General features: G+C 43.8%; 1 protein-coding gene across 2 annotated transcripts; it reads right to left on the reverse strand.

Annotated features, from left to right (window-relative positions):
* Nucleotides 1–498: 498 nt before the first annotated feature.
* On the reverse strand, nucleotides 499–14,122 carry LRRC32 (leucine rich repeat containing 32). 2 transcript variants are annotated; one of them, XM_037378027.1, is made up of 3 exons: nucleotides 13,537–14,122; nucleotides 9,170–9,260; nucleotides 499–4,603 (listed from the first exon to the last, which is right to left on the reverse strand). In XM_037378027.1, the coding sequence occupies exons 1-3, from the start codon at nucleotides 13,557–13,559 to the stop codon at nucleotides 2,663–2,665; spliced, it is 2,055 nt and encodes a 684-aa protein (XP_037233924.1). In that variant the 5' UTR covers nucleotides 13,560–14,122; the 3' UTR covers nucleotides 499–2,662. The 2 variants fall into 2 exon arrangements, with proteins under 2 accessions (XP_037233924.1, XP_037233923.1); XM_037378026.1 differs by having other exon boundaries at nucleotides 500–4,603; nucleotides 9,170–9,263; nucleotides 13,537–14,121.
* Nucleotides 14,123–14,980: the final 858 nt, after the last annotated feature.

Genomic DNA, 14,980 nt, shown 5'->3' on the forward strand with positions numbered 1-14,980 from the left:
GTGTTGGGGCTGCTTCTAGGCACACCAGCAGACAGGGGAGGCAAGAGTTGGGGCTGTCATCTGCATACCTCTATTTTGAGGAATAATATCATAGCAAGCTCCCATTTCTCCCTGTTTTCCCTCTCTTCGCTGTTTTCTTTCCCTCATGCTCCTCATCCTATCCAGAATAATAGTTGGCTGGAGAGGGCTCGTGTCACTTCTTGGTTGCTTATGCTGCTAACGGAGAAATCTAAATGAGCCATGCTGTGTTTTACTCCTGAGGCTTATTCCTCGAGAAAGCTGTTTCTGCTCCCAGGGAAGTTAATGGAAGTCTAATTAGTCCCAGATGTTTAGTAATAACAAGCACTTCCTTTTTGTAGAGCCAAACAAAAGCAGTATTAATACTGTTAATTAAATAGGTTTGGCTCTGTCATCAGGTTATTAACTAATTCCAGGCATGGCAGCCAAGCTAATATTGGCTCTCAGAAGAAGATATAATCTTGCCATGCTTGACACAAAAGGCATGAACTCGGTGTGTGGCTAAATTAGCCTGTGTCTGAGTGTACAGCTCAGCTTGCTTTCACACTAAAGGAAAAGCCGACAAACTTCAGCATCAGGCTTCCAGCTAATCCCTGGGATTTCTGCTTGTGCATCCTTTCGAGTACAAGAATAAGGGCTAGACCCAACAAGTTTTGTTGGCTCTTGGAGGCATTAGATCAGACCCTATTGCTGCTGACGGTTTGTGCAAATGCTTGCCTACGCCTTGAGTAGATCTCCTTGTTCTCCATTGGTTGTAGTCTAAGATATGGAGCAGGCGTCCCTTCTTCAGGACCAGAGGCTAAAGGTCTAAAGTGAGATCTGCACACCGTAGAAAAATAGGAAGACATAGCTTTTCATCTGTGGAGCATTCCAAGCTGGTGCTTTAATATATTCACAACCCTGTGCTTTTTATAAAATTCAAAGGTGTTTTTATTGTACAAAATTCCACGATGAAAACTACCAGCCAGTTCCTTACATAACTGCTTTAAAAATAGAATTATACACCTTTTTGTAGTGTGTTAATTTGGACATTCACTAGCTGGAATAAACAGAAATGAAGCAGCAATTTGTCTCTGAGTTATTTACCCGGACAGGTTTTGGTCTGACCTCTATTTGCCTTATGTGCCTTAACGTACAGTTCCTGGCTTTAACAGAACACCTGATATAGCTCCTTTCGAAGCCGTTGAACCCTGTTAGTAGGTCAGGCTCCCACTTTTGGTGAGCTTTTTTTTCAAAAGGGTGACTTTGCCATGTCAAAGTACGGGACATATGTCAGTGTCAGCTTTTAGCAGCGCAGCAGCGTGGACATGTTGAACCCATCACAGAATGAGGTCCTACATAACTTTTTTTGCAGCCAATCCTCTAGACCATAAAATCTTTTTAAGGAAAGATAGTGGACATCTGATCTCAATAATGGCCCAGGACTAGGTTCCCTGTGTAGTGTTTTGCACCACTATCCTTAAAAAACCTTTTTGCTGTCTAACCTCCTGTGACCTTTAAAAATAGATATATTGTTCTTTTGCATTGAAACGTAACTGTATGCAGTGAACTCCCAACAGTTTTCCTTAGAAATACAAACATTTCAGTCCAATGTTAGCTGGCTGAAATTCATTCTCCAAGATTTTTCGTTTAAAAATCATTCACCCCAGAGATGAATTTCTTCACATTAAACCCAGTTAAATATGTATTGCACGTGAGGGGCAAATTTCTCCTCTTTGAGTTGAACTGTGGACCTGTAACCTTCTGAGCAGATCTGGGTAAGGTATAGTGCAGCTGTTTCATGCCTGAGATTTCTCTTACATCCCTCGTGGGTACTAAGTGCCAAGACTAGTTGACCTCATCTACCTCTCATGTCTTGCCACCGTGGCTGGAGCAACACACTGCGAGCAAAGGGAGGTATCCAAAGAGGTTCCTACCACCAAGGAACCCATTTGGTTCCTATCGTCAGCCGTGGATTTTCTAAAAGGCAGCATTGAGACACAAACTGTAATTTTCTTTTTTAGCTAAATCCTCATTGTTTTGGAACTCATGGGAGATTTGCAACCAACTTCAAGGAGTGAAAGATTGTATTTTGGCCTGCCCTGGCATAGTTTTGTATGATTTCAGTTTAAGAAGGGTTAGGAGCTAACCAGTTAGGAAAAAGCAAAGCTCAGACCAAATCGAAATATCTCATCGGGGTACATAACTTTGAGAAGGGCTTTCCTACTAAGTTGATGTCATCAATGACTGTCATAAAAAGGTGAATCAGTTGCAATGCTCAGTTTTCATAAAGTCTTTCTGTGAAGGTGACATCACAAAATATCTTTGAGCTTAGTGAAAGGTCTCAAGACCTTAGAGGCTGTTTTCTTTTGATCTGGTTTAAATCACACATCCTTTGAAACAACAGCAGGACTTTACAGTGGCCTCTTCTACCATGGTATAAATGTTTTAAGCAGATCTGCTTGTGAATGAAGCAAGTGCAAAACATGGCAAATTCTCCTTCCAGTCCCTGCAACCCAGAGCAGCATACTGGTGCAGTTCAGGGGCACTTTGAAACTGCCTTAACGTCCACAGTTAAAAATCAAAGATGAGAATTTTACCCTTCATTTCTACACACTGGCAGTGTAGCACCTGATTTCTTCGGTTTTCAAGGCATTTTGTGTTCCTATGCTTTAAACTGATGGCTAAAGTTTTGCCTGCGGAAGCAAAAGAATGAACCCACGCCAATGATGATCACAGATAAAACCAACACAAATGTTAATATAATAAGGAAATTGATTTTCTTCAGATCCTCTTTTTCACAGTCTTCGGGTCTAATGTTCCCAATGTGCATCTCTTCCTGGTACCTGAAGTTCTGAGTGTGCTGGCACGTTAAGTGCTCCACATTGGGGATCTGGACATTTTTGTTCTGGATCATTGATGAAAGCCAGATGTTTCCACAGCAGCTGAGTGGATTCCCAGTGAGATACAAGTTTTTAAGTGAGTTTTCTAATGCTAAAATATTGCTGTTCTGTAATGTACTAAACCTATTGTTCCGTAGGTCCAGAACTTCCAGTGGAGAGTCACTACCCCACTTTGGCAGCCAGTTCAGCTGATTTTCAGAGAGGTTTAAATGTTTAAGGTGACTAAAACAAGGCAAGTCAATATTTAAATCTGTCAGGCTATTGCCATGTAAGTACAAATATTCCAGAGACTTTTCCAGTCCTGATAATGCTTTAACTTCTATTTTCAGTCCGGGGTTTATGGAGAGGTCCAAGACAACCAGAGAAGTCTTGTAGAAGGTGTACGCTGGTAGGATGTTCAGCATGTTGTCGGCTAGGTACAAGTACTGAAGACTGGGAGAATCAACAAATGATACACAACCGCTTTGCTCTCCAGCAAGTCTTTGCTTAGCTAATCCTGAGTACATGCTGCAAAGGCTGATATTATTGCTCTGTAGATTAAGCAGTCTGAGGCTAGGAAGACTTGAGAAGATATTAAATTGCAGGGTCTGAAGATGGTTGCTTTGAATATAGAGCTCCTTCAAATTTGACAAAGTGCCAGCATCTAGGAGAAGGTTCTGCAAAGCATTATAGCTCAAGTCAAGGACAGTTAGGGAGGTCAATGCACTGTCATAAGTTACTGAAAACGCCTGAAGACAGTTTTTACTGAGATTGAGGGTGTGAAGGGACAACATTGATTCAAAGAACTCATCCGGAATGGATTTGATTTCATTATAACTTAAGTCTAAATATACAAGGTGGGATAAATAAAGAGAACTTTTGTTTCTGCTTTGCTTCTGATCAAGAAGATGAAAAGAAGCATCTAGCCATTCATTTTCCATATAGTCCATTTGATTATGAGAGGATTCAGCAGTAAACTGGATTAAATTCTTTGATAAATTCAGAGTTACCAACTTGTTTACCTGGGGGAAGACTGGGAACTGAAACAGTTTGTTTTCACTCAGATCCAAACATCTTAAGCTATATTCATCATCTGACTTTGTGGTGTGGAAGGTCTCAATGCTATTCCTGCTAAGGTCAAGTATCTCCAGCTGCCTGAGGTTGAAATCAGAGATGCAAGTAATGGAATTCATGGAGAGATTGAGTTTGGAAAGGTTCACTAGAGTCTCAAAAGCACCTTCTTCTATTTCCATTATGATATTACTCTGAAGATCTATCTCCACAAGGTTGGGAGAACCCTGAAACATCTTGTGTGATATCATTATAATACTGTTGTCTGCCAAGGAAAGATACCGCAGTGCTGGAGCTTGTTTAATGAAATACTCAGCCATCCCATTGTACAGACTGTTGTGGGACAAGTCCAGTATTTCCACCTTGGGTAGAAGTCCAATCCCCTCTGTCCCATTCTGAGCAAGTTCATATAAGTGATTGTAGGCTAAATTTATTTCCAGCAAACTTGTCATGTGTGCAAAGACTCCAGGCATGATGAAACTTATCTGGTTAGAGCTTAAATCCAGGCACTGGAGGGAAGTGTAAAATGATGACGGCATTTCAGGGATGCTTTGAATCAGATTTCCAGACAGATCTATTTTGTTTATGTTCGGATGGAGCTCATGAGGGATCTGGTGGAGGTCTTTGTTGTGGCAAAATGCCTGCAAGTTGACCTGCCAGAAAGAGAGAGAAAAGGGGTTGTCACTTGACAAATGAAAAACATCTTTGCATGAAATATAAAGAAAATAACATTCAGCATCCAGGCAGATCCTTCTTCTGAAACACTGATCACACTGCTTTCTCTGAGTGTTCAGATGGCAAGAACAACAATTCTAATGCTTCCTTGCAGCTATTAACACTTATTTCATTTTAAAGACATTTCTGACTTACAACAGTAGAGTTTCATCTGCATGAGATAGCCACTAAATATTCTCTTTTCTGTACATTTCTCCCAGGCTCATTTTAATAGTCCCAACTGAAAGAGTTTTGCCCTCTTTCCATTGCAATCAAGCACCTTTTCCTCACTTTTGTTCTGATGTTTAATTTTCTCAGCTTCATCACTGTATTAGATTTTGCAAGCTCTACTTGCAATAGTAAATAGTACTTGGAAGGGCTTCACTCGTTGGCAGCATAGGTCCTGTAGCTAGGAGGTGGAGCAACGTATAAGGATTCTATAGTACAAAACCTATGTCTCCTTAGTCACACCCTCAAATATTTGATCATGTCTTCCTTTAGCCTTGGCTTAATTAAGCAATGCATCTTTAACTGAATGAGCCATTCAACAACCGAAACATTTCTGATGCAAATCTCCAAACTCTTCCTGCTTTTACCATCCATGCTTATCCTTTTCCTAAGGCAACAGTTCCATTCTCCTTGTATGGGGAGCACACCTTACGAAACCACCCACACAAGACACCTCTGATACCACATGGAAAGGACAAATTGTGTAAAACCAGATTTTGAGAGGAAGAAAGCTGTGATGTGCAGTGAGGGTCATGCCTTTTCAGTCCAATTCTCAGCAGCAGGGAAGAGAAAAAAACCCAAGTGTCAAAGTCAAATTCATCTTCTAGATGCATGACTGTTTCATTGATCCTAGGACCCAAACTGTGTCCAGAGCAAATTTTGGAGTGTGCGTTCATAAGAAACATTGGAAACATGAACATAATCATCCTTGCATAAATGTTAAGCTGTATTTTGTTATTAAGGAAAACATACAGCATCAGGAGGAAGTGGAATGTGAAAGGCTTAGGCAGCATTTAATTCACTGGAGGAAAACTCTTGTTATGAATGTATTTGGGTGCGTAGGTCATATACTGTTTGTAGAAAGATCAGAAAGACAAGAAAGAAAAAAATCTGTTGAATCTTAACTTCTGTGGAGAAGCAGAATCCAGATTCCATGACGCAAAGCCTTTCAGACATTAAAAAAAAACATTAAAAGTGAAAAATATTAATAACCATCTGTTTCATGTGAACTTTAGGTGAATGAAGTGGCAGGCCTGTTTAGAAATGAGGGAACACTCAGCATTTTGTGAACCTCTTTTGCATCATGTGTGTTTTGGACACCACACAAAAATGTGCCAGAAAAGTGTAAATGCGCATCCAAACCCTAGATATACGCAGGCTGCTCTGCAGTCCTTCCCATGATACATCTTTCCCAAAGATCCAAAGTAAATGGCATATTAAAACCTGAACCCCTTCCTTTTCCCCCTCCAACTCATTCAAATTGCCCCTAGGTAAACAAACTAGAAAAAAGGAGAAGGGACTTTTATGGCTTCTCCCTGACTTTATTTCTTGCCTGGAAAGCCACTGTAGAATTGCTTCTTTTGAGCTGAACTGTGCACAGAGTCAGACTTAGCTCCAAATAATAGAGCAGGAAGTCTCTTCTCGCTTGGTTTGTGGAAGACAGAGAAGCTGGAAAGATACAAAAATCCAGAGTGAAAAAGTAGTAGCCCCTTTTCAGCCTAAGGCAGATGCCAGGTTTCTTCCCACGCTTTGAGCCAGATGTCAACAAATGTTGAGCACCCTCCACTCCCTCTGGGCACCCAGCATCTTAACAAAGTCCTGATCCAATTCCCGTTGATGCCAGTCAGCTGGTTTTCACTGAAGTTGATGGGGGAGAGGTCAGTCCCAGTTCATCAGGTACCTTGCAGGACTGGCCCTTTAATCTGCATCCACTGAACCCTCCCAATGATAAAAGGGACTGATAAAATCTATACCTCCCACTGTCTGCCAGTTAATCCTATAACATTTCCTGTCCCTTTTTAAAAAAAAACAACTTTCATTCCTTTTCACCGACTATTTTGATCCTCACTGAATTTCTCATCTAGTCTGTTCTGCACCATTTTTTGTCCCCCCAAGGCTCAAACTGCATGAATTTTATTCTCATCAGCGCTAGGAAGAAAAGATGAAGCACATCTCAGTGGGATGGAACAAACAGAATCTGTTTGTGTGCATCTTCCCTCCTCCCATCCCACAGCCCAGTGGGTTGGCAGCCTGAGGCTGGAAAAGAGGTTTTTGCCAGTCTCATGTCCTGTCTTCATCACCTCTGCCACTGCTGCCACTGGTTTGTTTGAAGTCCATTGGAAAGAAGTACTGCAAGATGGGGAGCAGCTGGTCTTTTCAGGTGCTGGCAAAAAAATGACCCAACAGCTCAAAAGTTGAGCATCATTTGGATTCTGACTCCAGTTCTTCACTGCTTAGCACTGGGTGGAAATTGTCACCCAGCTTGGGAAGAGCCCTACAAACAAAGCAGCCGGATCCAAGCCTCCACTTGTTTTCTCCTATATCTCTACTCATGAGAACTTGAACTTAAGAATTTTGGGTGGAGCCACTTGGCACTGACTTCCACTTGCAAGGCGTCCATGCCCATCCTCTAGAAGAGCTGCCCAAGTACCCTTGGTTAGACCACCAAACCTTAGCAATTTGCCCAGGTACCACATATCAGCTGACCTATGATGACCAGTTATGCCCATGCTCTTGTATCACCTCAAAGCAAGGTAAGACATAATTTGCTAAAATCTGTTCTATATCTGCTTCTGTTCTATAAATTATAGTGCCTCCTTTGCCAGTTAACATGAATTAGCAGAAATATCTCTCTTTGGGAGGTAAAACATGGACTAGTTGAAGCCCCTCTCCTTGGCAATGTGAATTAGGAAGAACCTCCTGACATTTAAGCTATGCCTTGTTGTCTCACAAACAGGTAGATGTGGAGTAACTTGTATCATCAGTGCAGCTCACTCCCACGTCAGGGGTTTGGTAGGGACTGTTTACTTCCTAAAACCTCTTTTACAAGACCTTGGTTCAACAACAGGAGCACTAATGGTGTCAGAGAAGGTTTCTGACTCCTGCCTCTTCCATGGTAACTGGGATGAAATTTTACCATGTAAAACAGCAAGGCTGTAACGAAAAACAATCAAGTGAAGTAACCAGGACTCTCAATGGACCCATCAGCTAATCCAGTAGCTCCCTCTTTATTTAAGCTGTGTTTGGATTTACACCCTCCTTCTTCCATTGGACGAAATACCCAGTGAAAGAAGATGATCAACACCGACATTAGTGATGCTGAGCTGTTAATTTATACCAGACGAGCATCCCAGCCCTCGACTGCAATGTGTTTTCTGTTGGGGGCAAATTTATCCCAGCCTAGTTGCATAGAACCTTGGGCTGTTGGCTTGATAGAAGCAGTTTACAGTGGAGTGGTGGAAACAATCATGTGTTTATTTCTAAGCAATCAACCTGATCTGTGACCCATCAAGAAACAGGACAGGACAAATCTGCTTGGATTATTGTGTGTCTCACCCAGCCTTCATGTGACTATGATACATGGGATCCAAGCTGTCATGTTTACAGTGGCTTCATCAGTCTTCCATTTTCAGCCAATGAACTGAGCTACCCAGCCACCTTCCCAAGATCTTTATATATACTAGGTCTTAATTTCTTTGGAATTCAGGAAGTGCAGCAATACGGCAGGGTGGGCAGGAATGGAATGAGTCCCATAAGGGAGATGTGTACAGCTAGCAAATTATTTTTTTTCCTATTTTGGAAATTCTTGAGGATTTGTGCTGAACAGCTTCAACATTCAGGAAAAAAAAAAAAGTATTTTTAAACAGCCTGTTACAGTCAGAAGCACTTGGATAGGGAAGGGGAAAAGTTCAGATGTGAATAACATTTATAATATTGCACCAGGTGCTTGCAAAAAATCAAGGACCAAATTTTGTACTGGAGCAAGAGGCTTTGTCACTTCTATTATCTCAAGCAGAAATCAGGTGTGACTGCCCTGGCAGCAATGTTGTGTTAGGGCAGAGGAGGTCAGTCTCCCTGTTATTACAAAAGGGCTGGTATAGATGTATTTAAAGCACAAAGCACTTAGGTGTAATGTAAAGGAGTTGATTTTCGTCTAAGTTCTTCCTCTGTCTGAGCCACAGAATCCCTGTACAGTCTTGATGAAATCAGGTCAAATGTCCTTTAACCAGCTCCCTCTTATAAAAAAAACTGAGATAATGATCCTTCTTTTCCCCTGCCCTTTCATGTGCTGTCACTACGAGGACACAGCCTGAGAACAGCCTGCTGAGCACCCAATAAGCCAGCAAAGCCCACCTCTGCCATCACAGAGACCCTGGGCCTGGGCCTCCTGGGGAGTTTCCCTTCTCAGAGACCATAGCTATTTGTGTAGTGCCTGTAACAAGTGAGGTCCAACCCCATCCAGATCTCAAGGGGCCTGAGTAGGGACACAGCCTTACCATTTCACAGGACATCCCCTTTGTGGGCTGATGGTTAGCGGTCCCTCTGTTCACCACTGCCAGGAAGAAGATGACGTACAGTTTCATGGTTCTGCTGGTAAAAGTAATTATGGTTAGATTTCATAAGTGACACAGTGGTCGATACATGCGAAAGCTGGCACCAGAACATTGTCTAACATGAAGCAGCACGCAAGTAGTACAATGATTTAACCCATCTCTGAGCCTACAGCACTCACAACCTACCTATGTACTTTGCATCCCTTTGAGCCTGGTGGGAAAAAGAGAGATTTGTATGAGGACCTGAAAGGAAGGTTCAAGGCATTTCATGGGATGGTCCCGGTGTGATTTCAGCTGCTACTTAGATGATACTCAGGCCACCCAATGAAGTCCAGATGATTAGCTGGGCAGTGTGTCTGGCATGATGGAGCAAGATGATCACTGAAGACCAAATTACCATCACTCTCCCCATAAGAGCTTAGATACTTTAAACTGGGGTGGAGTTTTGGGGTGTCTTATCACAAAATCACAGAAAGTTTGGGGTTGGAAGGGACCTCTGGAGATCATCTAGACTGACATCCTGCTACAGCAGGCTGTCCTAGAGCAGATTGCACAGAGCCATGTCCAGGAGGGTTTGAATGTTTCCAGAGGAGACCCCACAGCCTCTCTGGGCAGCCTGTCCCAATGCTCCATCACCCTCACAGTAAAGAAGTATTCGGATGGAAGTTCCTGTGTTGCAGTTTGTGCCCGTTGCCCCTTGTCCTGTTGCTGGGCACCGCTGAAAAGAGCCTGGCCTCATCCTCCTGACAGTCACCGTTGAGATATTTGTAGGCATTGATAAAATCCCCTCTCTGTCTTCTCTTCTCTAGGCTAAACAGGCCCAGTTCTCTCAGCCTTTCCTCTTAAGTTTCCCTTGCCTCTTCTAAACAGATGGATCCCAGCCCTCCCTAACAGGCTATAGTCAAAGAATGTCCCATTGTCATAGAAGCCAAACCCCTCACGATGGCACCAGCTGCAAAGCGAGAAGTTGATGTGCATTATATGTCTACTTCTGGCTGCACCCTTTCCTTTCGCTGGTAAGATGGAAAATCAAATGGTGGGCACCAACATTTTTCATTTGCATCCCCAGGGCTTTATAGTATTCCTTGATTCTGCCCAGGTTCTGCTTTGCGGTGTCATTTGTGCCCACAGGGAAGAGTGGCAGAAGATAGCAGTCCATGCTTTTGACAAGTTGTGGTACCCTCTCCACAATATCTGGGATCTTAGCTCCCAGAAGGCAGCACTCCTCATGTGCTTCCCTGTCAGGCCAGCAGATGGGTGCTTCTGTTCCCCTTAGCAGAGAGTTACCCGCTACAAGCACCTGATGTTTCTTTTTGCAGTATCCAAGGTGTGCTGCTGGTACAGTTTCTCCATTCAGTCCTGAGCAAAGAGGATGGGTGCTGCACAGAAACAAGCACTGGGAACAGTTTCATTTTCCATCCACAACATTTTCCACTCCTCTCATCCCAGAGTGTCAAAGAGCTCTTATACATCCATCCAGGTTTGTTGAATTTATATAAACAGCTTAAAAAATGGATGGAGAACTTTTTGCCCAAATGCTAGTTTTCCATTTTATACATCCCAGGTATTTTGGGCAGGCTTTTAAATACATTTTAAATACATTCAAAAGCAGATGCCTTACAAATAGAAAGATATAAAAAGGAATGGGTTTGTGTGAAACAAAGAATTCATCAGAGTTTAACTGTTTGCAAAGCACTCCAGAAAACAGTATAGAAATAACTGCAAAAGGAGCAAACAACACTGGGAGGCCTGTCACTGGGCAATGGGAGAAAAATGCAAACGAAGCCAAGGGAAAACATCTGTCCTTCAAACAGCTTGTTTCTAGATGGACACTAATGAGGTCTCTGTCTCTGGTCACTACTGATGTGAGCTCCAGATATCACTTCGTTATGATAGCCTCTGTTGCAAACATGCCGAATCTGTCGGTATTTGTATGGCTTCTTGCAGGCAGATCTGAGCTGGTCCTGCCCGCATCCAGAGCCAGCGAGGCACTCGCTAACTCCCAACTGGAAACCATGCAGCAGTGTGCTTAGCTAGCACTGCTCTCAAGTTTTCCGGGAGCAGGCCTATATCTGGCAAGCTCCAAATGCCCGCCAATCCCATGCACATGTGCTACCAAAATCCTGCATCAACATACCATTACTTAGTGGCTTCAGAATGCACAGAGCATTGGGAGGCTGGAACCAAAAGAGATGGGATCATTCCCAGCTGGTGGACATCCCTCCGCGTAGCCACTGTTTGAGGGATGCAGCTGATGGCCATGCTTGCGCACAGCAACGGCAATTGCTAAACAGCAATACCAACAGGTTCACTGTGGGAACCTGCCCATCCCTCCACTTCCCAACCAGAGGAGAGAGTTGTGTCCTAGCAAGAGAGAAACTAGGGAGGCTTAGACCACAGCTACTCTGTTTTCATATTGCACATTCCTTCCAGTTCATGGAAAGAATTAGTGATGGATGATGATCGGGGACACCAGGGTGAAAGAGCTTGGAGTTGGTCTTTGGGGCTCAGCAGCAAGATCAGAAGTCTGGTCCTCTCCTCTAAAACAAGACTAAGAGTATTCATTTTCAACCCTTTTAATTAATGTTTGCAAGATATGCCAGAATCATCCTATGGAAGGAGGAGTTGCGATACCACAATCTATAACATCTCTGTCGTTTCCACTCTGTTCCTTATTTCTCAGGCTTAGAGGAGTGGGTGCCTCCTCTAAGGAAGAGAAAATGAGTTTTATTGTTTGGGTATTAGTTTGCTGGAATTGAGAGAAAAGACAAACATACCGATGATTACAAGGCTTTACTCAGAGCCCTCAAATGGAAATTGTTTCTGTTTAGATCCAATGAATTTAGCTGAGGAAGTCTCCATGGATATTACCCACAACAGGGCACCACCCTGATGGACAGCGTGCATCTCGTGTGCTCCGTGATGTCTTCTCTTGTCACACTGCCAGTGCAAAAAATGGTGCCTTTGCTTCTTAAATAATAAACCTGACACAATCCAATGTCTTTACATGCTTTGAAACTTCCTAAATTGTAAGTTTATAAAGCAACTGGGAAATGGGTGTATTTAAACACAAAAATGTGATTTAATGGCTTGCTGTGTAAGACGGATCTTTAGTAATCAAGGGTGCTGTCCCTAGGGGTGTTTCTAAGGTGGCTGCCACACACTGAAGCACTAGGACATAGTGGTCTCTTCCAACATGAGACCTCACAGACTCCATCCAGAGAAGGGTCAGCCGCTCCTCATGGTACAGCACAACCTCCTTGCTCATAGAGATTCCCTTCCCAAGGTGGTTTTCAGTTCTGCTGTCCAGCTGAGGAGCTTTTCCTGCCTAGTTTTTCCCTGGACAACCTTTAGACCCTCCTCAGCAATGCCTAGAATGATGCAGCACTGTGTCTCCCTCCTCTCTGCTTTCTGGGAAGTTCTCAGGCCTCACCTGCACCACCCCTCCCCCCGCCCCACCCCCCACCCTCCCAGTGCAGAGCTCAGGGCTCAACAGGACCCCCATTGCCCTGGTGTCAGAAAGCATCACTGCTAAGCCCTGCCTGATGGCACTGGCAATGGTGTCTCAAACCACAGCTTACAAAAACAGTCCGGGAGCAGCAGTAGCAGCAACTCGACCCAAAGGAGCTTTTATTGCTGTGAGGCTTTCCCAGAGCTGCAGCAGCTTCATGCTTGGTGCCAGTTTGCTCTCACTGGCAGCTGTGATAAAATATCCCAGCATACCTCAGATTAAGCTCTGAATCCCATTCAGTGTCACAGCTTTCCATCCAGGTACTTCAAAATCACCCATCCCCATCCCCAGCTGAAAAATGTAGGTGATTTCAGTGAATAACACTTCCAAGGAGTCTTATGAAGTTGGTCAAATAGTTTAGCATCTAGAAAAAGGATGGTACCCAAAACGTGTCAGCTTACCCTCTTAAGAGACGGGAGGGCAAAGGCAGAGAAGAGCAGTGATTTGTCTCAAGACACATTTGAAATCATGGAATAATCAGAGTTTAAACCCAGTTTGCCCAGTTCCCACTCCAGAACAGTATTTGCCTCCATCTGTATTGCAATATTAACCCTGAAACCACTTCATAGATGTTGCCTGTAGCTAACAACAGCAGCACCTTCCAAATTTCCCCCGAAGGTAATTTTTGTTACTGCTGAGACAATTAACAGAGACGTTCTCCTGTGCCAAAGAGAGGTTAAATACAAAAGAATACAGAAAACACAAACCATACTCCCCAGGGTCTGATCCTTTTTCACACAGGACTTTACTAGTAAGTTAGAGCCTTCAGAGTTAAAAATCGTGAAGATATCACATTTACCTTGTTTCAAGGGTTTCTCGCATCCCCAAACACTGCTTATCATGTCTTTAAAAAGCATATCCAGCTCTTCAAAACCGGTTCAGTCCTGGTACCGATGAAATTGTTCTTCAGCTTCACTTTCACCCATTCAGGATGCCAAGAGGCTCACTCGTAACTTTAGAACAAAGGCATTTTCAGGGAAATAACCTTATTTGGGACAGTGTCTGCTTTAAATTATGTTCCTTGTCTTCCTCCGGACTCCTCTCCAGGCTCTTGCTGGGTCCTAGCCACCGCTGTGCTCTGGACGGAGTCAGCTACTGTGTGACATCCTGGAGCCCTTGCTTGGGGCAGGCGTTGAGAAACAGGGGGAGTTTTGCCAGAGAAACCATCAGGATCGGGCCACGAGTTTGCTCAGGGGAGTAAGTGACTTATCGTTGCTGATGCCATTGTTTAGCTGCCTGCGCGGTGCAAGGCGGAGCGTTTACTTTAGGGTTTTGTGTCTGTGAGTTACATTCCTGGAGGGTTGCAGCCTCCTATCCCTGCACCTAAATCACTCTCTGCATCTTTAGGAAAACGTGGCTTGAGGATTAAAAGTTTAAAATTCACAGCTGAGAAAACCCAGAATCTGGAAACCTGTCCTGGAAGAAATAACTCTTTCTCTCTGCTGTGGTCCTACTAATCAGTGTGCTGGCAGGATGGGGGTCCAGTGCCACTACAAGGCACCTGACTTGAAGGGTCTTCATGGCACAAAGCAGGAATTAGGGGCCTTGGTAAAGGCAGAGGAGTCCGAAAACCCGGATGGGCTGCTGCATTTTTAGCAGTAAGTGCATAGTGCTGAATCTATCGGACCTGCTAGGAAAAATTCCCACTGCAAAAGTGGCGCTTTAGATGATTTCACGTTGCCCGAGTTCAACGTTTTATTTATTATTTTGTGCTGCCCTCTAGGGCTGGAGCAGCTATCTAATTGTTGGTTTCCTCACTTCCTTTGGCTAATTAAGTCCTGCTTCTAGAAACCCCACCTTTACACAGACTTCTCTGTTGCTTTCTCCCAACCGCACAAGCCTGAACTGTTGCAATGCATTTTTCCCATGGCTAAAATAATACGCCAAAGAGCTGGGCTCTCAGCATCTCGTTTGCTTTGCAATGCTCCCTGAAATGAGAGGCATAGATGTTACTAGGAGGCGGCAGTATGCGTGTGGGCAGGAGAGGGCTCGATTAGGTGCAATGGATAGAAAAAGCCACACTTAGCTCTCAGGAGAAGAGTCAGCCAGCGAGATTATCCCAGCCCTGGGTGAGTTCCCCTTGACTGGGCTCTCATCAGACAAGCTTTGATCAACTGCCCCTAAGCACGTAGTTTCTTGAGCTTCCCTTGGTTGGAGCTGACTGCAGTGCTGGTTTACACTTGATCCCTTTGGCATGCTCCCTTGGGACAAGCCCTCCATCTGCAATCCCCTTGGGGTAAAAG

Source organism: Falco rusticolus, chromosome 2 (assembly GCF_015220075.1).
Source record: "Falco rusticolus isolate bFalRus1 chromosome 2, bFalRus1.pri, whole genome shotgun sequence".
In the NCBI taxonomy this organism is placed as follows: Eukaryota; Metazoa; Chordata; class Aves; order Falconiformes; family Falconidae; genus Falco; species Falco rusticolus.